The sequence below is a fragment of the Passer domesticus genome, chromosome 5, assembly GCF_036417665.1.
Source record: "Passer domesticus isolate bPasDom1 chromosome 5, bPasDom1.hap1, whole genome shotgun sequence".
NCBI lineage: Eukaryota > Metazoa > Chordata > Aves > Passeriformes > Passeridae > Passer > Passer domesticus.
The window spans coordinates 38,122,734-38,149,426 of NC_087478.1; the positions used below are offsets into that span (position 1 = coordinate 38,122,734).

Consider the following 26,693-nt stretch of genomic DNA (forward strand, 5'->3'; position numbering starts at 1 on the left):
TTTCTCTTAATAAAGGCTTACTAAAGGAGGACACAAGGTCAAGGAAATGAAGAAATTCACCAAAAAATCTGGAAAGCAGTGATGAATTGAAAGGATTTTCATTTCACTTGACACAGTAGGGGGAAGAAGTGTGTGGTTCTTAAGAGGTTTATACTTTATCTGGGAAATATTTCCATAAAAGACAGCTGTTAGATCACTTTTGTGTCACAGGGAAAACAGACTTGACTGTCAAGTTGCAGAAGACTCAGTCAGGCTTTGAGTCCTGAAGTATCAGAGTCTGAGAAATGACTGCATTGTTTGATTAAGTCCTTCCCACTGATGGGATTACACACTACCATCCATCCAAAGCTAGTCTGAACCTAAAAACATGATCTGATTCCAAAAAACTGTTACAAAATAAAAAGTTTCATGAAAGAAAAAAACCCACAAAACCCAAAAATTATGTAGATAACACCCAGCTGCACTTAAATGGCATGAGAAAACCATGCATGGCTTTAAAATGTATTTCATCACCTCATTTATTTTAACATTAATTTTTTTCACACATGCACTTGAAAAGCAGGAAAGCATAAACACTGGGAGTTATTCACCCTGCAGAAATAGATTAAACTGTTTGCTGCTCATTACATAAATGATTTCTTTAACAAAACAAGTAAATTCTTTAACAAAATAGCTGTCTAGCAGAAAATTATGTTTGATTTCTGTGTTCTCTTTTTTGAGACTATTAATCTTTCTAGACAGAGACTAGAGATATCAAGATCAATATACTTTTCCAGAGTTAAGAAAGCACAAAATTCTTAAAATATTTCTCAACTGTGTATGTGCTACATACAAACAAGAATAAATGCTAAGGCTGAAAAGCCCTATAAAGTTTGAAAATTTCACAATATGCTTCTTAATTTTTTCTCCTGTAATATTTACTTTATTCTACAGTTGAAGTGACACATATTATTCTTTAGGAGAGTATGAAATACACAGTGTCCATCTGCTGATGCACTGATGCTCACTGAATAAAACACTGCTCCTATCCTCATATCTTTTTGTCATCAGTATTCAATCTGCCCTGACTACTGTGACATCAACTTCTTGTTGAGCTCTCCTGTGCTACTGTCATCGTATTCCCCAAGAACTTTATAGATCCTCATTTCTCTTTACAGCCCCTCTCCTAGACATTCTTTTTTTCAGAAAAGAATCAAAGGGGAAAAAAAGTAGGGCTTAACTTGTCAAAAACTGCTTGAAACTGCAGATCTCCTTGAAAGATGAGGGTATTGGTATGCAGAAATTATAGACTTTTGTATGTTCATGTCTCCAGCAAACCATCTTTACTGTAATACTAATTATTTCTGACTGACATAAATCTGGTTACAGAACTCTTAAAATTGTACAAAAAAGCAAAGTAGGGACCAAATTAAGGACTGTTCCATATTAACAGATTTTTTGGGAATGAGGATTTAATCCTATTTTCCAAGGTCATATACAAATGCTTGTATTGACTTTCTGCAGTTTTAATTTTCTATTTTTCATTAGGTACCTTCAGCAATTCCAATGTGAAGCAGAAATTTTGGGGACATTAGCTGCTTTCATTTCTCATCTTTCATTTTTCACTAGCATATTTCTGTCAAAGGTTTGGAGAGGGATCTCTTTTTTCTATTGAAGGGGAAAACTTTACAAGGTCTAACTGATGATCAATGGATGACAGCTAGAGCAGGCAGGAGAAAAGTTGTGACTAGGTGGAGATGCTTGGTATAGTAAGGAATAAGTTTGAGCCAACAAAGAGTTTGTATCTGCACTGAAGTGTCACAGCCTTGCCATGTAAAAGTGACTGTGGATTTGTAGAAGAACACTTTCTTTCTGCAGCCTTCTCCCCTTGCATGTGTGTGGTTTTTTAGTAGTTCCTTCACCTAAAACACTCATTGATTACTTTGTCAAAATTGATGACAGTTCTGCTGAATGTTTTTTCTTCTTGATTTCCAAAACCCATTTGTTTAGGTCCTCCAAAAAAGGACAGCGCTCTGCACATTGGAGTTCAGATACGAAGGAATTGTCTGTCAAATCAGAGGTTTCAACCTGGATCTCCTACACTGCAGGTGAAAATGGTGAGAGGAATGCTTTTTTTCCCCATTATGTTTTTAAAATGCAGAAAGCTACAAATTCATCACATTTATTTAAAATTAGCACATCATTCTGCATAAAATGTCTGTAGAGTTCCTAGACATTTAGAGGCTGAGTAATTCAAAGATTTAAAAACTTTGGGATTCAAGTGCCTTTCTGGTCCTCATCCTGCTGTGTAATTCTGTCTTACTTTTTTCAGCTCTAGTCTCTAATTTACACCATCCAGTGTCAAAACCCACGTAGTGCTGATGGCACAGTGCACAGGGGGAGAGGAGGAGGCTGTAACAGTCTCTTTTAAGATTTGTAAGGACAAGCACACAGAAGCAGTCTCCAAATGGGAGTCACATTTTCAAGTTGTGGCCAACACTTACCTCCAGCCAGGCGACCACCGTTGGTCCGTCCCACTGCGCAAAAGGCAAACCTTTTCTCCGAGCCTCTTCCAGAAGTTCATGTCTAAAAATGGATCAAGAAATGGTAAATATGTGGAGTTATGTGTTGGGACAAAAATATGTGACTGCCTTTTTGTGAAGGGTAATAACAGTGAAGCACAATGACAGGCATAGAAAAAGCACAGAACACACCAGTTAACAATACAGCTCTTTCTCCTGTTGAATGTGCTCTCAATCTATTCCCAATTCTTCATTTTTTCTGACATCCTTTTAAACACCTAACATATAAAAGGTAAGGTTTCTGCCTCTTCTTTAGCCAAAGCAATAAAAAAATCAGTACACCCTATAATAAAGGGGTATCGAAACAGAAGAGAAAACTGAGGGACCCCTGAGACTAACATAGCTCTGATCTGGGAATGACTCAGTAAGGCCCAGAACTGGCAACTTCTAGACATGAACTAAGCATGGATGTAATGCAGCTGGATCTGAGAGCTGTTTGTGTTTGAAACACTAAGCCAGCTGTAGCAGCTATGCACACTGCAATGGTCTGTGCAGTACAGGCATTCTGTACCTTAAATATGCCATCTCTGGCTATTTAAGAGTTGATTGTGTCTTTGGTAGTTCCATGTTTGGATGTTTTTAATTATTGATTATATAAAAAAGAATTCTATATGGTTTACTGATGCATATTTTTATAATTATAGAATTGATGCGATTTCTCGATTTTGTATATGTACATAGATGTCTCTCTATTGAGTTGATCAAATATCAATACAGCTCCTGTATCTGCAGTTTTTCTGGACTAAAACTGGTGTATATGTAAAACATCATTCTCAAAGCTTAATTGATACTTTTAATATGGCTGTATTCAATATTTGGTATAGTTACATATAAACTAGTCAGCTAGACTACCAGGAAAATGCTCTATATTAAAAACATTCAGCTATTTCACCAGACATTTCCACTGTGGTGATGATGTAGAAAAAGCAGCCCTTCAAATGTCTTTTTTTTCCCTGGTATTTAACAACATGTTTTCAGCTGCCTCCCACTGAGCAAAACACAAAAGAATGCTCTCTGCAACAAGCTGTACTGAAAAACAAATTAGACAAGGACTATGCTAATGTAGTATTAAAATTTGCTTACATTCCCAAATAACAAGAAAATCTTGGAATTATGGCTTCATTTTTTTCCTGTCCTCCTTTATTACTACAGCCTTTGTGGTTCAGTTATCCCTTGACAATTCATCACCGCCTCAGCAGCCTTTCAAATGAATGTACTATAAAATCACAGCAGATAAAAGCAATGGAGTGATCTTACTTGTAAGGAGTAGTCTTTGGGGATTTTTGCATTGCCAAGGGGCCACACTGAGTGAATTTGGCTTTAGCAGAAAACGGAACTCAAATAATAGATTTTGCATACAGGTTTAAATCCCTGTCTCTGAATATTTATGGAAAGCAAGCTGCTTAATTTTCTGAGTTTATGCTGTAGTAATACATAACATTACAAATACTTGACAGCATTACTGAAATTGATAACAGCTTCTCCTCCCACACAGCCTTTGCAGCAGACCTTTCCTTTGTCACTTGGATAACCCAAGCCACTGTGGAGCTATCCTTGATATCTGTGAAAGCATAACTCTCAGTAAAACAAGAAGTTGCTCTCTGGGTACAGGAACACCCAGTTACCTTCAGCAGCCGATGGAGATGCAGGAATGCCATATTCCCAGGGAGATAAGTAGTGAATGCCTATGAAAGGTATTCACCTGTCTGCTTAGGAGAGCAGAATTAAGGCATGGCCAGACTTGGCCACATCCCAGCTACCTATGGATGAGGTATTTAGGTTGCAGCCTTCCCTCAGGGCTAGTTCTGCAGGTGCTACAGCGGTGCTGTACCTCCCTCAGATGTGGGGCTGCAGAACTCCTGCTGCTGCCGGGTCTGAGAGCTGGCATGGCCATCCTTAGGGATACACAACCTTTCAGGAATGCCCCTGCCTCACCTGGCCACTTTCGGCAGAGCATGGGCTGCATGAAGTCCTCCCTACAACCAGCCCAAGCCCGGGGAGCAGCCCCTTCTGCAGCTGGGAGTCCATCCCTGGAGGAACCAGATCCCAGAGTTTCTTTTGTCTGAGCTACTCTCTTCAATTATCCCAGCTGAAAAAGCAGGTTAACATGTTAAGTAGAAAAGGAGATCATGGCTTTGTGGGTCACTGGCCTTCCTTGCTTGTGTTGGTCTCCTCCTCCGAGCAGGAAAGCAGAAGCACCTGGACTACATGGAAGTGGGAAGGAAGTCTTGGCCTCTTGGATTTGGTGTTAAACCTCTGTGTGGCTTCAGGAACTGATGCCTGAAGAAGAGGCATTGGCACTTTAAGGTCTCACTTCCATGAAAAACTCAGTTCCTTTATACTGGAATTACAAAGCACATATTTCTAGGGAGTCTTCTGTGACTGCAACGTCTGTACCAGCCCGAGGCTTGGCGTGGAGGCTTACAATTATTCCAATGATTCTCAAACCAATACAGTCTCCCAGAGCTGTCGCCAAAGCCTTCAGTTTGATAAACATAATCCAAAGAGTATTTGCATGTAGAAGGAAATTGCTCTGAATTGGAAATACTTTTAGCATACAGATAAAAATCCTTTACTCTGACGTGCACATGAATTATAGCCATCATAAGGGTTGTGCATCTCTCATTGATACAGAAGAATAGTAAAAGGACTTTTATAATATTTTCCTGCTTTAAAAATAATTTAATGCTTAAAAACTTATAGTTTCTTCCTCAGATGATTCTTATGAGCAGCACTGCAATATTAAAGTTTATTGAAATTATAATTTACTTTTGGAATATTAGTCTTTGACTACTTAATACAAACTAGGAGATCTGTGAAACCTGCACCTTCAGGCCTTCAAATATGAACCTTTATAAGCCAAAACTAAACCCAGAATTTCTATTTTTTGACTAAGAGGTACATTCTTTAGTTTGCAGTCAGTGAAAACTCTAATGAATTGTGTGTTTTGGGTATTTTTTAGTAATATGAACTAGCACTAAAAAAAAAAAGTCCACTCTTTCATTAAGTTAAAAGTATCATGTAGGAAAAAATATGCACTGTTTTGAACAATTGTGCAAATCACCTGAAAAATTAATCCAGTGACCTGTTTTGGACTAGAGAACAATAATTTAGAATGGACAGGATGTTATCTACAGCTGTCCTTATAGGATAGTCTCTGGCTTCCCAAAAACAGAACCCTAAAGCAAAATATTGGTAACTGCAGTTCAGTTTTCCTTGTAAAAACATACAACTGATCACAGGAGGAGGAAGGGACAAATACCCCAGGGCTTATCACTCCCTCTTGCCTTCATTACGAATACAGCGTTTGAGGGATCATAAGAAGCATTATACAGACAGTAATTTAAAAGGCTTTTTGCAGGGATTTTCCCCTCAGACATTGTCAGAAGAATACTCCATGTTACAATGAGTCCATGTTGCATTGGTGAGGAGGAAGGGAATTAAAATGCCATTATTTCCATGCTTGCTTAGGTTTCTGGCAGCATATGAAAACAAGCTGATAAGGAAAAATTGACATTAATTAGGCATTACTAGAAATGACATTATTTTGCAGATAGGGGTTTAAACCACTTACTACCACTGGAATGAATTCCAAATTAAAGCCATATTTTTAAAGATAACATTATTACTGCTAAAGAACAAAATTCTCTTCCTGGAGATATTATGGGAATAACTGGAATATACTATTTAAAATATATCATTTCTCTGAGCCTGGTTTTGAAAAGTCTGGAAAATTCATGAACATCAGCTGTTCAACATCAATACAAAACTGAGAAATACTTTGTGTGCTTTACGGAATGCCACATAAAGTGGGCTGTTTTCACATTTTTATTGAAGACAGTAAAGAAAAGTCACATAATGTCAAGTTGTGTTGTGAAGCTGTGTGTTGGAGAAGCAGAGTTGTCTCCCTAGCACTGACTCCTGATGTTTAATCCTCCCCAAAATGACTTGCTAAGGACACTGTTGACACTGGGCCATTTGCCTCAGCACCACACATTCACAGCCAGGTACAACTAACTGCCCAGATCAACCCAAAAACCTGAGAGCACAACTGTCTTATAACATGGGGACTTCTGAATGCTTCAAAAATCCCTTGGACAGGATAAGTACATGGAAGCAATAGGAAGGCAGACAAAATGTGTGAAATTATGTTACTGTCCTGCAAATCTACTTCATGTGCATACTCTTGTACCAGGGAACTTCTAGCTCTGTATCAGCAGCTGTCATCAATTCATTGCATAAAGCCCAATGAACTTTATTAAAAACATTAATAATCTTTAAATAGAATTAGTATAGGAAGTTAATGCTATCTTGACTTAAAGTGTGAATTCAATGGCATTCAATTTTCTTCATGAAGACAAGGCTGCCCCCCATGAAGCAAACAAGCAAAGACAGCTAAGGATTTCTCACACACGTAATGCAAACACTCTGTGCAATACATGACATCCAGACATTGTCTTGATGAAACGTAAACAATATTTGAACACAGATCTTCATATTTCTGCAAGTCATAGGATTTACTCTGATATCTAATAGGGTTCATGTGAAAAGACCTCAGGGATATTATACTGCATAAAATATATAATGTCTCTTAATTAAAACATAATCATAAATATGAGATAAATTGAAAAGGAGTCACAGTGAAGTCAAGAGCCTGATCATGTTTGTAAAACACAAACAGAATTGATTTAAAAATTTGGCGAATGGGTAATTTAGATTGTGAAATGACCTTTAGTCACAAACATTTTCTCAAACAGAAAACAGATTGAGGTTTTTACCTAGCAGGTCCTCAGATTATGAACTGACATTATTATGGTTATTGTTATCACCAATATTAAAATGTTTCATTTAGAACAAAGTACTGTACATGATAGGTTTCTAGAAAAGAACCAGACAGAAAAGACAGACCAAATGTACTGCATTTATCTGAGTAATCCTATGATTTCAAGGTAAGATTAAACACATCTGCCACTTGAAATCTAACATACATTCAAAGTCTGAAAAAAACAGGAGACAGGATTTCTAATGAATTAAACTGGAATTAGATTTTATCCTTTCTATTATCATTTGCTAAATATTTACAACATGCCAGAATCCTGTAACTCAGGACATTGCATGAAAAAATAAGAGCTGAATTTGTATAAGTTAATAGTATCTAATAAAAATATCAAGTTACATTTTATATATATGTATTTTCCGCAAGACTATAAATGGATTTAAGGTAGGAAGTGGAGTGGAAGGTTAGGGAGAGACTCAAGAGTTCATATTGCCACACAATACAGATTTAATTTAATCTGAAAGGATCCAACTTACTTAAAGACTGCACTAATTAAAAACTATGCCAGATCCTGTTTGAACTTTGACATTTAAGTGATCTGGATTTTAAATTATTTTAAATCCTCATTCTCCTTTCTGATATCAAATATCAGGTCACACTGGAAACAATGGACAAAATTCAATCTCCAATATTTTACAAAATGCTTTGTATTCAACTTTAAGGAGTTTTCGGGAAAAAAAATGACTGAAATACAGAAATCAAGATGCAAGTAATAAACAGAATGTTTTTAAATCTATAAAATAAGGATGTATAAATTCCACAGTATCCCAGTTTAAAGAATAAAAGTGCTGTGGATATTCCATGCTAGGTGTTCATTAAAGCTGTATGGAAACTGAAGGTCAGCATTCTTTTTTTCTGAATATATTTTTTAGGCACATTCAGGAATGGATTAGATAGACCCTGACAAACAGATCTTCAGAGGGCTAGTATTAAAAACCAAATAAAACAGCTGTGAAATAAGCAGACTTGCATAATAGGTAATCGTGTGTGTATTGTACTACATCAGAGACCCTCAGTGTTCCCAGGTTGATTAAATGTTATCAAATATATTTTTATAAAGTAATTTCATAATCACAAATTATTGTGGTAACTCTTTTTCAAAATTAAGTTTTGAATCCTTTCACCTACTGAAATTTCTTCCTTAAGTCTGCAAATTCTTATTCAAGAAGAATTAGTATTTCTACAATAGATCAAAGAAGAGATGAATATTTTAAACTTGATATCGGGTTAATTACAAAAACCAAAACAAACAAGAAAATGAACTGGTGAAGAGAAAACAGTAAAATCATATGCACAAATAAAATATTTTTGCATATATGTTTGCTTTGAAACAGCATGAGTGTTCAAACAGAAAGAAAAAATTGAGTAGTCTGTAAGGCTTTTTGTGATTTTAATTAAACAATCTATGCCTTAACAGCATTTGTTAAACTCATAATTTTTCCACTCAAATGTCTTTGTAATTCTGGACTTTAGACCTCCCAAAAAGTGTTTATTTTTAAAAAAATGACAGAAGTTATCTCCAAGTAGTTAACTCATTCTGTTAAGCACTTCAGGAACAAGTTTTGACCTAAATTTCTATATGCTTTCAAGGTTTATTGTTATTCTGAATGCTTTGAAAGCTTTCTTTCTTTTTTTTTTTTTTTTTTTTGAATGGATTCAGTTTTGGTTTTCTGCATGGATTTGTTACATAAGATTCACAGAATAACAAAAAAAGTAGGAATAAAACATAGAAAATAAACATGGTGCTGAAGATTAATATGTTCAGCAACCATGGCGTTTTAACTTACCCAGATATGCTTTTCATGAGATGAAGAGAGATGAATGGAAAAAAAAAGCACATAAATGTTAATGAACATATATAGTAGTCCATAAAAAAAAATAAATAGTGTGATAGATAAAATAATATCACTGTTATAACTACAGAAATCTTTGTAACTGGTCTTTCAATGCTTTAGAAGACTTCAATGCTCTTGTGAGGAGCAGATGAAATAGTCAAAATGAGATTTTCATTAAACTCGTGGTGGCTATTTATTAGGTACCACTCAGCACAGCACATCTTCCATCAACAATACATATTCTTGCCAAAGATCTGTAAACACAGCGAATGTGGAGTAGGTTTTCAAATCAAAGGCTTTTGCTTAGATTTGAATAATTTCATAAGGGTTTTTGTGTAACCCTAAAAATCTTGAAAATCCCAAACCTGTGGATTTAACCAAATTAACACAGATACACAGTAAAATTGAGTGGACTACATACCAAGGTTTACTTTTCTATGTGCACTTTAATAATATTTTAGCAAAATATCTCATAGTAATCAAAAATGACCTAGAATTGGTTGTAAAATTTTAGTTTTACAATTTTAATGTGAATGAGGAATTTTTTCATTTCAGCTGTCATACTAACACTATATCAGTAGCAACACTGGTATGAATGATTTGCCCTCTAGGTAACCTATTATTGCCAATATAATAGTTACAGTATATGGAAGAGAAAGTGGGATTCCTGTAGTCATTGCTGATAATAAACTTTCTACATCATCCGTTAACTGCCATCATAAAAAAAGAAAATTATAGGCCTGAATGAAACCCAGACACCTCAAAATATTACATTTCTATTAACAAATTATTTTCAGAGATCTAAAAATGCTTGGTAGATATAGTTGTAATAAATGTGAGCTGAAAAACCTTTGCTGTGTTTAACTAAAAAGAGGTTGCAGACATTTCAGTCAGTTCAGAAGTGCACTGTTTTTGAGGACTTCAGTTTTGCTTTCATGTGTGCAAGATCAGCAAAACAGCTGGGAGAGAGGAGAGAAAGTGCAACACAGAAAAGTAGATGGAAACAAATGACAAATTTATACACAATAAGTTTAAGACAGGAAGATTAAGGAAGAGAGGGACAACAAAGGCATGTAATTTAAGTAAAGTACTAGGAAACTATTGAAAAAATTACCAAATCTGATGAAAGTAGCACTAGAATTGAATATGCATTCATGATTCATTCTCATTTTCTACTGAGCTAATTGTAAAGACTGACATGATCACCTTTGCTGAAAAAGCTTTTAATTTTGATGCTTCTGCAGTATAGTGAAGCAGAACTGCTGTTTGTTATATTTTCCACAGAGTACAATGGGTATGTGTAGAGAGAAACAGGGGGATTGAGTGGAATGCAAGTAATTTTCTTGTAGCTTTAATGAGCTGGCAGTTTGCAGTCACCTGGGGACAATCTGTGGGACCTGAAGGCCATGACAGGAATATAATATCAAGGGGCATTGTCCTAGGTTAAAATATTAAGATATATTCTATTCCCATGCTCAAGAGCTGCTGAAATCAGGAGGGGCATTGTTTCTTCCTTATTTCCTGTTAATGGGCACATCAATGCCTTTGAACAAGACTCAGAGAAAGGGCTCCTGGAGGGAGTTTTCTGTTTAATGGACCCAACACAGAATGATAACAGTGAGGTGCTCTGCCCAGGGGGGAGGAGCTAAGCATCCCCACCTGGATATAATCTGGGGTTTGGGACAGAACAGTCAGGCTTTCCAATGGACTCAGAGGAATGGCCATCTTTTCCAATGGATCTTCAGAGGAAGGCTATGCTTTTTCTACAGGATTCCTGCTCCAACAGAATCACACCTGCCTCTCCAGGAGGACTGCAGCCACCAATCCAACTGGACTGCTACCAACACTCTGTCCAACAGGTTGTCAGGTTGGATTCTGACTTTGTCAGCGGTTTTTATTTTGTATTATTGTATGTATTTTAGTTTTCTTTTCCCTTTTCCTAATAAATTATATTTCTGACTTTTTTTTTCATAAGACAACTAATTTATTGCCATTTTATTACATTTTCCTTAGACATATATTAATATAAAAGTTGTGTAGAATTTTTTTACTCTATTGTGTTTTACCCATTCTTCCTTTAAATTCTAATTTTACAGTTAATCTGATAGGATACTTGCATCTGCTGGAAATACTTACATCTACTTGTTTAGAAAGCCAGCTGTATGCACAAGGATATAAGCTTATATTTATCCAGAAGCTCCAAATTGCAATGGATAAACTTATACATGTAGATAAGATAGGGACTAGAGCCTTGAGGGTTTATGTTTGATTAAAAATTCGCCATTTTCTGATACAAGTATTCTTATCTTTTATGAGGAAGGGAATTAAAAAAACTTGGCAAAACATAAAAAAATGATATTTTTTAAAGAAGTATTATTTTAAAAAATAAAATATTTAAAAATATGAGTTAGATATGGAAAAAAATATGTTGTATCATATTTTCCATCATCAGAATAATCTAAGTAAGGTTTAATAATCCTCTGAAAAATAAATACCCATTTATCTTTACATTTATAATGCTAAAAAGTCTCCAAGTATTAATGTAAGAACAAGACACATTTTTAATATTGCAAAAGCTTAGACTGACTAATGATTTGAAAGTGTTCCAGTTAAAATATTTGCTAAAGGAATTAAGTTTAAAAATAAATTTAATCTTTATGTTTCTCCAAGACTAGACACTGATCTAGCCAAAAGAAAACGACACTGCACACAGCAGACAATCCTAAACTGCATATCAGAACACTGGACACCTCCCCTTCCTTCACCAGAATGGGAAAAGGGAAACATGTTTTGCTAGAAAGGGAGGAAAAACTAAAGATCAGGCTAAAAGCTACTAACAACATCTGTGAGTTTTTCATAGATAAGATAGGAAGGAACGAAATTCAATGCAAAACTTGAATTTTCCCGAAGATTCAGAAAATAAGAGACTGGGGGTGAAAAAACATTGTATTCTTAAGAGTTACATCAAAAAATAAATTGCATATGTTTAGGATACAATGGTGCTTAATATGCATTAAGTATATAGGAACATTAGGGTGTTTTTATTGTGCCATCCAACTAATTAATCCAATTGGATTAATTTTCTAAAATGTGTGCAATTAAAAAAATTATTAGAAACAGCTATTTGCATACTGCAGAGGACAGAGATTATTTGTAGTCACAAATACACTACATCAAATTCTAATTGCACTTGCACACATGAAACCTAATTAATTAACCTAATTAAATGGGCATCATGTGGATTCAAAAGCAATTACACGATAACTGCAGTGTTTCAAACAAAACAGTCCACAGTATTCCACATAATAGTCTGCCTAAATAATTTTTCAAGTTGCTTGTTGACAGAGATCTAAAACTTGGATTTTCCCATTAAAAATTTTTTAAAATGTTTATCAAATGAACTTATCATCGACATTTATCATTCTTTTTTTCCCCTAAGTAGAAAGATAGTCAATCCAACATGCTCTTCTGTTCACATGAGGTTCCTGCTGTTTAACATGTACATCACAGCAATCAGCTGAGATGTAACAGCACTGCAATCCTCTCTGCAAAGTTAATTATAAGGCTATGAATACTAAGAATTTATTTTTTATACATGAGAATTGTTTAGGTCTTGATTTTCAAGGGTTTTTTATGTATGTAAGCACATGTACATGTCCTGGCACATCAACGCTTTTCTGCAACGCACCTGAAGCCAGGAAGCTGTATCTGGCAAACAAAAACCTCTAGCAGTGGAGTAAATCCTCCCAAAAACAGGTTCTTGGGAAAGAATGGTTTACATTGATTTTCCTTGGAAAACATAAACCTCACATCTTAAGCTTGTTTTGGAAACATGGAATTAATAGATTCTTGTCCGGAGTCAAATTAAAGAAAACTGAAGAAAAAAGTGAGGCTCAAGCACTGCTCTTGACTCATATTAATAAACTGGGGGATTTATCAGCTTCTGGACTTGGGTCCTGCCATCAAAATCCAGAATAGCTGGCTTGCATGTGATTTCTTTTTAAGGGATTTTTGTAAAAATTTGTACAAAATATACAATTATGAAATTTGTCTTTGGGATTGCTGCAGAAAGGATGACACAAGCCAATCTCCCACTGTACCAGCAGCATGCACAAGGTCAAACTACCTCTGAGTGGCAATCCAGGACTACAGAACACTTAAATGTCTCTCAAACCTCCTTATGGTGGTACCTCAGAGGGGATACAATCAGCACATCCTGTGAAATGTCAGTGACTATGACCAATTATTACACACTTTCATGCAACATTTGATATGTATACATCTTGTATTTCTCCAGGGACACTTATTTGCTGCTACTTTGCATATTGTTGCAGATGAAATCAAACATTACATTTGAGAAGGGTCCCTGGCCGTTGGAGCTGTACTACACTGTACAAAACAAGACTCTTTAGAGTTGTATTTGCCACCAGTGAAGCTTTAGTATGGGAAATTTGACATTATTTCTGAGCAAAACTGTGGATAAGGAGAAAGCAATTGATGCTGACTTGCATAGGTATAGCAAAAAGGAAGCAAACACAAGTTGAGTTCATTGTTAAATATTTTCATAAAGGTCTCAATGTATGGCATTCTAGTGTAAAAAACAGTAAAACATTTATACAGCTTCTCTTAGGTGCCTTAATTTTTAACCTAAGATGAGGTCAGTGGAGATATGCATTTTTAAGGGGAATACAGTTCATTTTAGCCACAGTGTTATCTACTGATATTTTGGTGCATGAATTGTCTTATGGGACAGACGCTATGACTCTACCTGAACCTTTCAGGAACATTCACACATTGCAATAGGAACTGGACTGACCTGAACTTCCTATGCTGGATCCTGGCTTGGGCTATCATGGCAAGCCTATGTGAATGCCAAGGCCAAGTCATTGTGCACAGTTTGCACAACACCCACAAAGGATGATGTCATGAACATATGAGATAGTCTGTACACAGTCACACAGAATGGTAGCTGGAGTAAACTACAAAATTCAGAATTGGAAATTAGGAGGGCGTTTTCCAGAGGGAGACTGGTTAATTGCTAGGAAAAAAAAGTACTATGAGAAAGGGTCTGTTCTTCATTTTTGCCTCCTGGAGAGTTTATCTTAATCAAAAGGTATGGTTTATAGGAGTGCAAACTATTTAAATCATTTGGGGAGTTCATTTGAATGTAACTATGGGAGATGGTATCTGTGCCACTAATAATTCTAGTCCTAAACCCTGAGTTTTCTTAAACAAGGGTTCTTTAGGCAAACAGGCTCTGAAAGTTCAGGCAAAAGGCAGAAGATTCTATATACAAAGCATCACCACATTTTATATAGAACAAGTGAAGTGAAATACAAAGTCTAGTTAAAATCATAAAATTCAAGCACATGTACACCCCAGCATCACTTAATTTCACAAAACAAGGAATAACACCCTACACACTTTAAATACCCCTTACCCTCACCTTTTTTTCCTAGAACAGTGTGCTCAATTTACAAATAGTAAGACCTAAAAAGTTTCAGTATTAACCAGAACTGTCATTTATTTAATGTTGAGAGTAAACATCTATGGATGAGTCAGGCAACTTAAAGTCATCTTTTCAGCTTGTAAGAGATGTTTGGTATAATTAAAAAATTCTACACAGCTTCCTTAATTTCTCTTTGATGCCTTAGGAGTAAGGCTTGTTCCTAATAGATCTGTGTAATAACCAAATTTTGGATGAACAGAGACCCTTGTTGGAGGTTTATAAATGTCTAGCATATCATTGAGACAAAGTGTTAATTACACTTTAATGATGTCTAAGCAGTCAATTGAAATTGAAAGAAATTTTGCATCTAAATAGCATCTTCTAAACAAGAAGCAGGGAAACCTTGAAATTTAGGTTAATGACACTATAATCACCAGAGACAGAATTGGTCTCCAAAATTACCACACTCTCTCATTAAACTTTTCAGAGTGAAATGTTTTATTCAGTACCTGATTTGATGCAAACAAACAGAGCTAAAGCACTATAACACACTGCAGTGTCTTCCTAACTCCATGGGGCCCAGAGTCAATGCAACACTGGCTTGAGGGAGCAGGTGCTCAGGACACCTGATGGACCATTAGAACCTGCTGCTGCAGTACGTGGCAATTTGAAATGTCCTGCATCTTTATCCCTGGGGTAGGGGCATCCTTATGGAACTACTGATGGAATTAAATACATTCAAAAATGCAAAATTAGAAATTTAGCATTTTAAGTATTTCTCAGTTGAGAGATACCATGGATATAATTTTAAACATGAATCTGTCCTTTTATAATGACTTCTATCCACACTAAATCAAAGCTAATAGCAGAGGTGGGTGAAGATCATGGTTACTAGCACAGTACTCATATGTTGATCACATTGATGAACCTGACTTCTGTTTCATAGCAAGGGGAGAATCCTTGTTTTCCTGCATCAGAAGCACCACTGAACTGTTTGCTGAGCTGTTAATAGGGCTGAAAGCCACTTCACTTGACTTGCGCATCTCAAAGGGAAACACACTTTCAGTATATGGTATTATACTCGTTTTATAGAAAAGAGAATTGGCTCTGGCATCACTGTTTCAAGGGTTTTTGTATTGTTGGGGTGTTTCGCTGCAGGGTTTTTTTGGAGGTTGGTTTTGGTTTTGTCTGCATTGGATTTGGATTTTATTTTTGTAAAGGGAGTGACAAAGCCAGCATAAGTAAAGCTGTCTCAGAACCTGAAATGTAATACAAAGTAGTGCTTCTCAGCTTTAGCCTATCCTTTAACTATCCTATTGGTGGGTTTGGCTCTCTTGGGCTTTTATGTCCTAATCCAAGTCAGCTAGAAATGCTGACAAGGTGCTCTGCTCTATGTTCCAGTGACTCACTGTCTCTGCAGGGTTTGTAGAGCAGTTTTGTTTAGCAGTAAAGGAAGAATAAACCACTGGGACTTAAATCATACTGCTATAGATCTTACTGCTACATCACGAGCTAGGAAATTACTCTCTGACTTCTCTTATTATGTCTTAGGAAGACCTCCCACACATCCCCACCACCATTAATGTTTCATAGCATAGTTTCCTCGTTTGCACTACACAGTTCAGTAATCTTGCACCTACTGTGTGTATGGCAAGGCTGCTTCCAGAGGGAATTAGGCATTGTTAAGAATTGGTACAAAGGAATGACCTACTGCAACAAACTTTTCATTTAAATTACTTTCTGGACTTCCTCAATTTAATATTTTCAAGGCAAGACGTGCAAATAAATGACTGATATTCAAGACCCATTTGGACACAGTCCTGTGCCATGTGCTCTAGGATGACCCTGCTTGAGCAGGGGGGTTGGACCAGATGACCCACTGTGGTCCCTTCCAACCTGACCCATTCTGTGATGCTGTGACTGCATTTCATACAAGGAGGTGGTAATTCTCTTGCACTCTGTTGACAGCTTGGCACCCTAATGACGACCATAATTCAGCAGAATCTCCTGTATATCTCCAACACAATAGGTTAAATTTTTTTCCTATGTTATGGTTCCTCTAAAATGATATAACATAGACTTACATATACACATAAACTAACAATAATGTATGTTAACATTTCTGCAGTTCTGAGGATTCTAAAGTGAGAAACTATGAAGACAGGTAACTCTGAAAGGTACAGGGGAAAAATTAAATTTCTTCTTGAGATAGTTGTAGAACATATACGTTGGATAAATAATATACAGTTCAGACTAATAGAAAAGTCTTAGTCACAAAGGAAAGACTCCTTTCCTTCTAGCAGAGGACACTTTGATTACATCTAATCCATAAAGAACCAAGGACAGACAGACACAGGAGAAAAAAAGGAAAGACTTGAAAAGCAGAAAGCATGGGAGTGTGTGAGATTGGACAGAAATTTAATAACAGATTATCTGCACACCCCTTATTTACAGACCCAAAAGTTGGTAGGCAATCTATAGATGAAATAGTCATGTCATGTTTGCAGTGGTGTGTGCCAAGTCTTGTTATTTTACCCAGTTTAACAAACTAACACATGAAGTGTTAATGAACACTAATAACACTAAGTGAACAAAATGAACTCATTTGTCCCTTCAAAATTTTTTCAATACTGTGATACATTCAGCCCTCAGAACTGGAAGGTACATTGGGATTAAAAAAAAAAGGCTGCTGAAAATGTACTCTTTATGAATGGTAATGATGGCCTCAAAGATGCCTTCTAGATTTAGTAAAAAACCATGGTAACATAATCTACATCCATATATTTCTAAAATTACTGATTATGTATAGATAAGAAATACAGGGATAAGACTCATCAACTGTAACATCCCTGTGAATACTATTTTGAGTTTCTTAATTGAATTGAAAACGTTTCTTCTCTTCCAGCTAGCACAGTGACTGCTTCTCTAATTGCTAAATTGAGGCTGATTTAAACAGAATGTTTGCATTTGTACATTACATGGATGTGTACATTTAAGGTTATATTTCATCAAGCGCTTAACAGGAAAGTAGTGATTAAAAATATTCAACAAAAAAATTTAAAGAGAAACTCAAATATTATCCCTAGAGTCTTTGGATTAGAACTGAAAATTCTCTTGAAACTCAATCAAGGAATCTTAAATGAGTGAAACAAACCTGAAAACACAGAAAACTTTAAAAATTGGGCTTTCAGAATCCAAATAATAGCATTAAAGTGAATGGTTATGGATGAAAATAAACCTTTTTGTGTACAGAATGAATTTGCAAAGTCAGTTTCAAGTACCGTCTTTTTCTCTGACACCCTCTAATTACACTTTAAGTGCAATGCTGCCAAGAGGTTTCTTTTGTGTTTGCAGCCTTATTTTATTAGTTCTTCATAGCTCCTGGCAGCTGGTATGAGTCAGTGTACTGTTTTCACAAGGAGGTGCATGAAAGACAGCATTAAATTATTATATAATTGATGCAAACAAAAAGCTAGGTTGCTTTTTGTCTGCATTTGCTGACAGGCAAATAAACTGAAGCTGCTAGGGTTTATGGGGAACCTTTGACATCTAGAAACAGAAGAAACACTGTTCACTAGATAATACAAAAGAGATTTTTCACCCTTTTGAAAAAGAAAATCTACATAGCGAGTCACTAAATACGTATCTATTTTTTCAGAATTGCACTGAAGGCAAAAAGCACAGGATTAATGACAATGTGAAATGGAAAAATGTCTCTCATAAATCTATGTTCTTTCACAAATGAAATAATATTGTACAATTGATAGACTCTGCATATTTTCACCTATATTTTATATGTAGCTATAAAAACTTTTACACTGCAAAGAAACATCATTACTAAAACGCCACAGTAGATGGTCTTGCTTCTCATTGCACATTTGAGTAAAACAATAAAAATCATATTTGAATCAAGCTTCAGCCAAAAAGTCACATAAAACCAGTACTCACTTTTTCTTTAGTCTTCTGTCCTTTTCTGCTTGTGTTCCAAGTTTGCCTAATCCCAGAGATTCCTGAGCTGCTGCCTCTGTTTCCATGTAACCTCCTGGAAAATAAAACAAACAAAACCCCCATAATATTTTTCCTTCTCTCTTCTGTTGTTCCCCTCCTTAACTCTTCAACTCCCCTCCCACCCACCATCATCCATATTTGCTTCCTTAAGCTGTGACATCTGGTGTTTGTGGAGAACATCTATCACCTGCAGAAGTAAATTCTGACAAGCATTTACTACATGGGAAAGAGTAGTAGAAGAAAAAAAAACATCTGCTCTCCTCCTTGTGTTTAGCAGAAATGTATGACAATAGCACCTGTATTTCCTTTGCCTCCTAAGGCTCATTCCCGTGGTGCTATTTTTTAATCCTAGTTCAGAAATGTACAAATGAAATTGCATTCTCTCGAACTGTCTCTCTACTATTGCCATAATGCAGCATCACCTAATGCAGTAGGGCTGAAGTCTTCATTTTGCTTTCATAGAGGGTTTTAGATGTCATTATCCCTGAAAACTCCCAGACATGAGAAAAAGAATCTGTCAGAGAAGTAAAAAGCCTCCTATGTCTCCCTGGATGTGTCTTGTATGCACCTAAATCCTGTCAAAGTCAAGGAAACTTGAATAATTCACACAGAGTGACAAAGGAAGCTTACAGTAAGACATGTGGACCAAAATAAAATAATTTTATAAACTAAGGGCATGAGTGGTACTATCCACATGGTCACTGACATGACTTTCCTAGTGCAGAAATGGAAAACAGTCTTTTTTATTGCTGCCTTGATTCAAGAAGAGGGGACCTGCTTAAGGAGCTCAGTACAGTCTCCTGGCTCTGGCTTCACACTGTCCTCTCACTCCCTCTTGTATGTGTGCAGACAGAGGCCCTGCAGCACTCCTTTGAAGGCTGCCTTCCTCCCGTGCTCCAGTTCAGAAGGTGTGTAACTGGCACGAGAAAGAAGACAACAGTGTGGTAAAATGCTGGTGCTTGACTCCGTTTGAACATAGCAATTTCTTATTTCACAGCTAATGGATAGTGAGCAATTGTATAGTGGATGCTGGCATAATAAAAAAGCACAAAGTAAATGAAAATATTTCTCTTCTGATATGTTGATTTTAATAATGAAATAATTTATAAATGCTATGAAGTGAAATAGCGCCACAGCCTTTTACAAGCTAGATTTACATGCACCTCAATCAAGTGAGAAAAAAAGCTACTACTGCATGTCTATGACAATAATTTAGAAGCTTGGGTTTAAGCTGTTCTTTCAAAGCAGGTGCTGTTTTAACACTCCTGTTTGTCTAGACAGATTTTTACTTTATTAAAAGAGGACACTACTGCAAGTCTCACAATGAAAATTATGCAAATGCACCTCACAAATGCAGAAAACATGAACATATACTTTTTTTCACTTCATCTGCCTGTCAAAATCTTGTGTAATCTCATTAAATGCTTCTTGCTGGCTCTGGATTATATTTTTCACTCAGCAAATAGTCATAAACATACCATACCTTTCTTGAGAGAGCAGCTCTCAGTATGCTGGATAGGGATGGGATGAGTGCAGTGAGGGTTTATTACAGGTTGGAGAGTAATTTTGGCATAATCCATTTCTCCACTCTCCAAATACATCTGGCCTTCGAATACTGAGGGTACACCTCGTATTGGATGTGGCCACGATAAATGTTTCCTAACTAGATGACTTTTTAATTTGCTATGCAGACCAGCTTGCTTGGGCAATTCTAAAAATGCCTGGAATGTATTGTTTGTTTTAGGGTCTAGAATGTTTAAAATGTAACAAAAGAAGAACACAAAAGTGGTGCGTGTCAAGAGAGAGAAGACTGGAAAAAAAGGACAAAAAAAAGAAAGAAAGAAAGAAGGAAAGAAAAAAAGAAAGTGCACTTGGGCTCCCTGCAGCATTCCTTTTTCTTTCTCCAAAAACTTAAAAAAAAACTTAAGGAATCTAGATATCTTGAATCTCAATTCTGAGATCTCCTAAGGCATGAATTTGCCTTGGAACAATAAAGCTAATGGTTTAGTAGAGAAGGTAAAATTATCAAATAATAAAAGAATAAAATTCTGGCAAGTTTAGGAGTTGAAAAGAAATAATTTCAGGGTTTTGCAAGGAACACAGAGCAAGGAAATATTTTGTGTAATAGCATGGCTCTGTTGGCCTTACTCATACAAGTCTGGAGGTTTCAATACTCTTTCTTAAATAAGAGTGTATAAATATGTTCTTTTGAAGAAAAGGTATTTTCCATATTAAAAAATGTAAGAGGCATACGTCTATATTAAATTAGAGTGTTTATTTTAAGCAAGGAAATAAACTACATTCTTCTATTGATTTTGCAATATAATTTTAGGTTATGAAAACCATACAAATATTATGCAGTGCTGTAGCAATAGGACTTGCTGTGTCAATTTCTGTGATGTAGTATCTTACCTCAAATAGAACTCCTAATTATATATGCACAGATAACACATCCGTTGTGAAACTGAGTCAATTCCTACCATGACTACTCTTTTTAAAATTTCATTGTCCCTTGCAAGGTATTCTAGATATTCTATGATTCTATGATACTGCCATTGAATGGAAATGACCACTCAATGAATGCTTTTATTTTGATATGTTAAAAATTAAGAGAAAAATTACCTGTAATTCAGCTGCTCAATATCTTTGTAATTTCTGAAAAATATTTTGCTCCTACCTTTTGATTAAGTAACAGTCTTACTATTTATTTTATACATGCTAGTAAACCTAGTTTCCTTAATTAAAATGTACATTATATTGAAATTTTGCTCTTGAATTAAAGAATAGAAGTCACAAAAATTTGTATAATTGCAAACCACTAATATCTTTTAGCAGTTTCATGACCCAGTAAGGGGAATTACAAATGGACTTTATCAAATTCTATGCATGTATTATTAATCACAGTGGGTATTAGGAAATTAATCTATTGCCAGATTTCATTGCTCCTGAGACAGTCTTTGAAACTATTGTTTCATTTTTGGTCTATATTCCGAAGAACTGAGGGGAAGACCAACACATTTATTGCATCTTGGTCCTCTCTTTTCCTGACTTACTGAGAAATTGTAGATTATTATGCATAAACCATCAGTAGCAATAAAAAGGGTTATATGGAACATAAATAGAATTAATAAAGTCAACTTTTGATGCAGTCTAAAGTTATAAAATTAGCCATCAAATACACCTATATGCCACCAATGCAGATGGTGGCATACAGGTGTATTTGAAAGACTCATTTATAGATTCTCCTTTGAAAGATTGAATAAATCAGTTTTACTCTTTTCATAGTGAAAAAAGGGGGAATTCAGATTGCAATTAGAAATTAGGTAGGTTTTTTTTCAAGAACACATGGTTTTCACAGGCAGAGAGGAGAAAGGTTGGAGTATAAGTGAAGAATACTCAGTTTTACTCTAATACTTTGACTTTAGTACTATCTTTTTTATTCTGTACTATTTTAGCATTGGGTTTGTTAGTTGTGATAAGGACACATTGCAAGAAAAACATGTTTTTAATTTCAAACTTATGCTTGCTGCTTAAGTGTTTACTGCAAGGCCTTAAAATTATTTTTACAAGTGTGACATGGTCACCATGGCAGTAAAATTTAGTGCCTCACAAATTTGTATTATGTGACATCTGCATGACTAGCAAAGAACCAGTATTTCAATTTTATTGATACATTTATTACAATTGGATACTTGTGTTGGCATGTGTCCATATAGACAAATTTTATAGAAATACGCAGAGGAAAATTTTTGCCATGAATGAAGTAGAATGAATAGGAAAAGGACAGAAGAAGTATGAAGAAAGCTAGAGCACTGCCATGAGCAGCATAATTGTAAAAGTAAGTTATCCTGAGGACATTCAGCTATAGGCACTAGAGGGCATCTATCAACACACTAAAATCTGGGAAGCAGCTGCACTTGGTTGCAAGGACCTCCTGTATCACATAGGTACATCACTTATAGCCATTTATTGCTAATTAACTTCTCGCCTCCTCTTTATGTGGTTATTCAAGAATACAGTGTTACTTACCATTGCTACCCTAATTCAACAAGACTATTGAATCACCAGGTTCAGTGAAGAAGATGACTCCAGTAATTTGTGCCCAAACTCTCCTTTCATTTACATTACGGTCATGGCAAACTCATGACAAATATAACTGCTGATAACAATGACATTTAATGGGAAAGTTGTGCCAGACAAAACAGAAACATGAGCGAGTTGGAAACTAAAAAAAAGCAAAATTAAAAATGGAAAAATGGCAGTGAAATGGTGACCTTAGCTTGTTACCACTAATTCCTTACTGAGCTGTCCAAGTCGAGCCTTCTCTTTTTTACCAAACAGTCGTCCTATTGAAGACTTGATTCCTTTCTTCTTGGGAGCTTTGTGCAGGGAGTCCTGACTGCTGCTGACACTGCCAAGACCAATGCTTTCTGGCTCCAGTGAAGCAGGCAAACTACTGCAAAATGATAATAAAGAAATAGAATAGATAACATGTCAACATTTTTATTTTCTTCTGAGCAGCTCTACAAATAAATTAATTGGTTATAATTTAGTAATGATCTCCAACAAGTGAAACAATCACATCTTTAAATTATTTGGCAACATATAGAGCAACAGAAGACCACACTTTCTTTGTCAGGCAAGGCTGAAAATAAATATTTTCACTGTGCTAAGCACAATTTATGAAGAATACAGTATGCAGCATTCTGATTTTATTTCTAGGATTTGTAGCATCACTACTTCCAGTAGTCATCAAAACTGTACCTCAAAACAGAAATACCCAGCATGTGGTTTAGCATTGATATGCATTTTCAGGGTCATTGCAACAGACAATGGGTAGGGGTTTTTTCTCTTATTACATGAGAAACAGGGAAGAAATCAGGTAATTTTGGAATAGTTAAACAACATGACTTGAAAATAATAATATGTGGTAAAGTGTGAAGTACTGATCCACATTACAAACATCCTACCTTCTGGCATCATTGTGGTACGAAGAAGGAAGGGTATGAGTCATCCTGATGGCTCTGGGTGTTGGAGGAGGAGAAGTTTCACATTTGATTGTGGCTTTATCTTCACGCCCATCTTCTTCAACTACTGCAATCTGGGGCAGAGAGACTCCAATGAGAGCATATTAGCTTTTCAAGAACGTTTCAACGCATGCTGCATGACATTGTTAAGTGAACCAAAGCACGTAAGATTTCAAGTGCAATGTTTTTAGCAATTTGTAAGGGTTCTTTTTTTTTGAAATATGCTATTGGGAAAAAATTTTTCTAAATATGGCAGATTATGATAGATATTTAAAAGAAATGAGATTATGCTTGTGGAAGAAGTTAATTCCTTTTATACCAAAGAAGTTGCTGAAGGTCTAAACATTAAGACAATCTTAGGTGTAAGTGGGTCCCTTGCATTAAACAGGATTATTCAGGTTAACTAAGTTTCTCAGGGATGTAAGAGAGAAGGTGAACACAGGCACAAACATGACCACTCTCTACACAGTGTGTTACCAGAATAGCCAGTATGCTTGAGAGTAAGCATGGACAAAAAGGAATTTTGTCAGAGCATTATAATGATTTATCTTAAATAATGCCATGGAACTTCATTATCAGTGCCAGTTCTGCAAACAAATTTACATTGCTCCAGAAGGTTTTAAGGAATCTCTCTGCAGTTCCTCCAGCAGGAAGAACGGCCGAAATACCTTTGAAGGTAATGCTTTTGTTCCATACTTCTTTAAAAATAAGTATTACTTTAAGTTTGTGCTGTTGAGGCTGCTACTCCAAGACATCACTTAGTGGACCTTGATTCTGTGGCTTAGCTGTGACACCCGGAAGCCATTCCAGGTAGGATTAATGATTATGTTCAGGCAGAGAATGAAAAGGAGAGAAGCGGCTGCAGTTGCTGGCAACGGACTCCAGCAAAGTTTTAGTTATCTAAATGGCAGAGGAATATGATAAATGCACTCTCCCAAACTTTAAAAAACCCCAGTATCATACCTTTCTCCGATGCTTCCTCAGGTCACTTGGCTTAGATTGGTAACAAAAGTGGAAACAACAAAAAATAGCTATTAATAAATATTACTGAAGCATAGAAAAACCTCACATTTGTTGTTCTCACATTCATGAAGTGGGAAGCAACGATTAATCACTCTCCATATTAGATACTAAGTATACACTTGATGTAATAAGGTAAAATAACCCCTGAAAAAGGTATCATTCTGAGAAAGCAGGTTTGGGTATTTTTCCCAAAATTACTCTCTCCTTCAATTTCCTAACTTAGCAAAGAATTTCAAGCCTATAGTAGCACTTTCTATTTTTGAGTTTTCATATAAGTACTTATGTTATCCCCAACAGAGATTGTTTTCATTAGTTTTATCAAATATTACACATATATTGGTGTCCCACCAAATTAAACCACAAAATATCACCACCAAATACGATGACTGAAAAAATGACTGGCATTGTCAGGAAACGAATACATATTTACCTATCTTCTTCAGTATTACTTGGCAGCAGCAAACTACTAGAATGGGTCTTGTTCAACCCCCTTTGCATTTTTATTTTTGGTAGATGTCTCTTTCATTTAAGGAAAGATGAAGACACTCTGCAGAATTTATTTACTACGTGCATCTGGGCTGTAGAAACTCATGCAGTCCTGCTTCTCCAGCCAACCAACACAGGGCTATTTGGTAATTTGAGTTCTAGAGATCAGACTTAAATGTCTTCCCAACTCCAAGTTTCACTTAAAGGATGTCTGACAGACTTGTGTCTGCTCCCAGCCAGCAAGGAAGTGATATTGAACACTGAACTCCTGCTGAAACAGGGCAGGGCAGAAGTATCCTGAAATGGCTGATGAAGGTGTGGGCTGTGCTGATGAGCACACCACAGGGAGATTCTTCTACTGCTAATGGCAAGTCAAGAGCTCAGCTGCAAGTCAGACACGTCCATCTGAATTTTAGCACAGTTAGAGCTGGATGTCAGTGAGAACATGGCAACCTGAATTGCAGAGGCTATGCTGTCATTTTGTGTTTTAATCTGATGAACCTACTGACCCAAAGCTACAGTTTTCAAACCCAGACAACCAGGCAGTGCAGGTGTCTGCTGGTGGGGCAGTTCAACCATTGCCATTTACCGACAGCCACGCTGCTTAATTTGAACAGCTGGGGAAAGGGAACACACTGTGCATTTGGAAAGGTGCTGCTTTGGTGAAGGAGGTGGCAGGACAGCATCTTGCACACTCACTTCCTCGACAAGGACCTCTGCAACCAGTATTTTTGTACCTGCTGTTCAACAGTGGGAAGTGGGGGCAGCAAAGAATAAGTTATGACTGCCTGCCAGGACCTCCTCCCTGCTGACAGATCCCAAATGGCAGCAAACACCATACTAAACTGGGAGGAGCAGAGGTGGGTATGACTAGTTGTCAGTTCCCAGGAGAAGGGAATACTCAGCTAGATGATCATCAACAAAAGTTCCTACTCCCAGATGAGAAGAATGAACAGCCAAGCTTCGTTTCCAGCTGCTCTCAGCAACCTTTTTTGTTAGGAAAGGCTCCACAGGGGATCAGTGCTATTGCTTTCCAGGAACGGACCACAAGAAGACATTGGTGACATGATTATCAGAGAAAAAGCAAATAAAAATTTGGTTTACACATATCCTGTTCTATTCCCTGTATGAGATCAGCAGAGTGGGCTGCTTTGATTCTCTCCTGGTACTTAAAGGGATTAATTCACCCCGTCTCCAAACTGGTTTGTGGCTCACACTGAACCCTGCATCTGTTCTCAGATCAGTATCAGAGCTGTATATCTTAAGTATGTTGACACATACTATCTTCAAATATTTGACAGATGTACTGTTTCTTTTTGTCAAGGATCAAAGTTAAATTCCTTGTAAATCCCTTTCCAAATTGAACTAGAAATTTTTGAATGTGTTTTCAAAGATACAGCAATATTGGAAATTATTTGCACAGTAATTTCATGGTGACTTGATGTCTATGAGTGAGCTACCTGTAAT

The 26,693-nt window shown here is 36.3% G+C and overlaps 2 protein-coding genes across 6 annotated transcripts in view; one reads left to right on the forward strand and one right to left on the reverse strand.

Moving 5' to 3' along the window:
- Positions 1-18,712, forward strand: part of ACSS3 (acyl-CoA synthetase short chain family member 3) — a 105,555-nt gene extending 86,843 nt beyond the window's left edge. The window contains exons 17-18 of one of the 2 annotated variants that reach the window (XR_010362149.1): positions 1,990-2,096; positions 11,003-18,712. The gene's annotated coding sequence lies outside the window, so the exon portion shown is untranslated. Of the gene's footprint in view, positions 1-1,989; positions 2,097-2,311; positions 3,801-11,002 lie in introns of those variants that run through there. The other variant, XR_010362148.1, reaches the window with a different exon arrangement.
- The window catches only part of PPFIA2 (PTPRF interacting protein alpha 2), a 284,919-nt gene that overhangs the window by 17,303 nt on the left and 240,923 nt on the right, over positions 1-26,693 (reverse strand). For all 4 annotated transcript variants that reach the window (XM_064419615.1, XM_064419614.1, XM_064419617.1 and 1 more), the window contains 5 exons: positions 24,681-24,710; positions 23,661-23,791; positions 22,992-23,146; positions 18,631-18,724; positions 2,484-2,565 (listed from right to left, as the gene is read on the reverse strand). In XM_064419615.1, the coding sequence (XP_064275685.1) occupies positions 2,484-2,565; positions 18,631-18,724; positions 22,992-23,146; positions 23,661-23,791; positions 24,681-24,710 (492 nt within the window). The remainder of the gene's footprint in view (positions 1-2,483; positions 2,566-18,630; positions 18,725-22,991; positions 23,147-23,660; positions 23,792-24,680; positions 24,711-26,693) is intronic.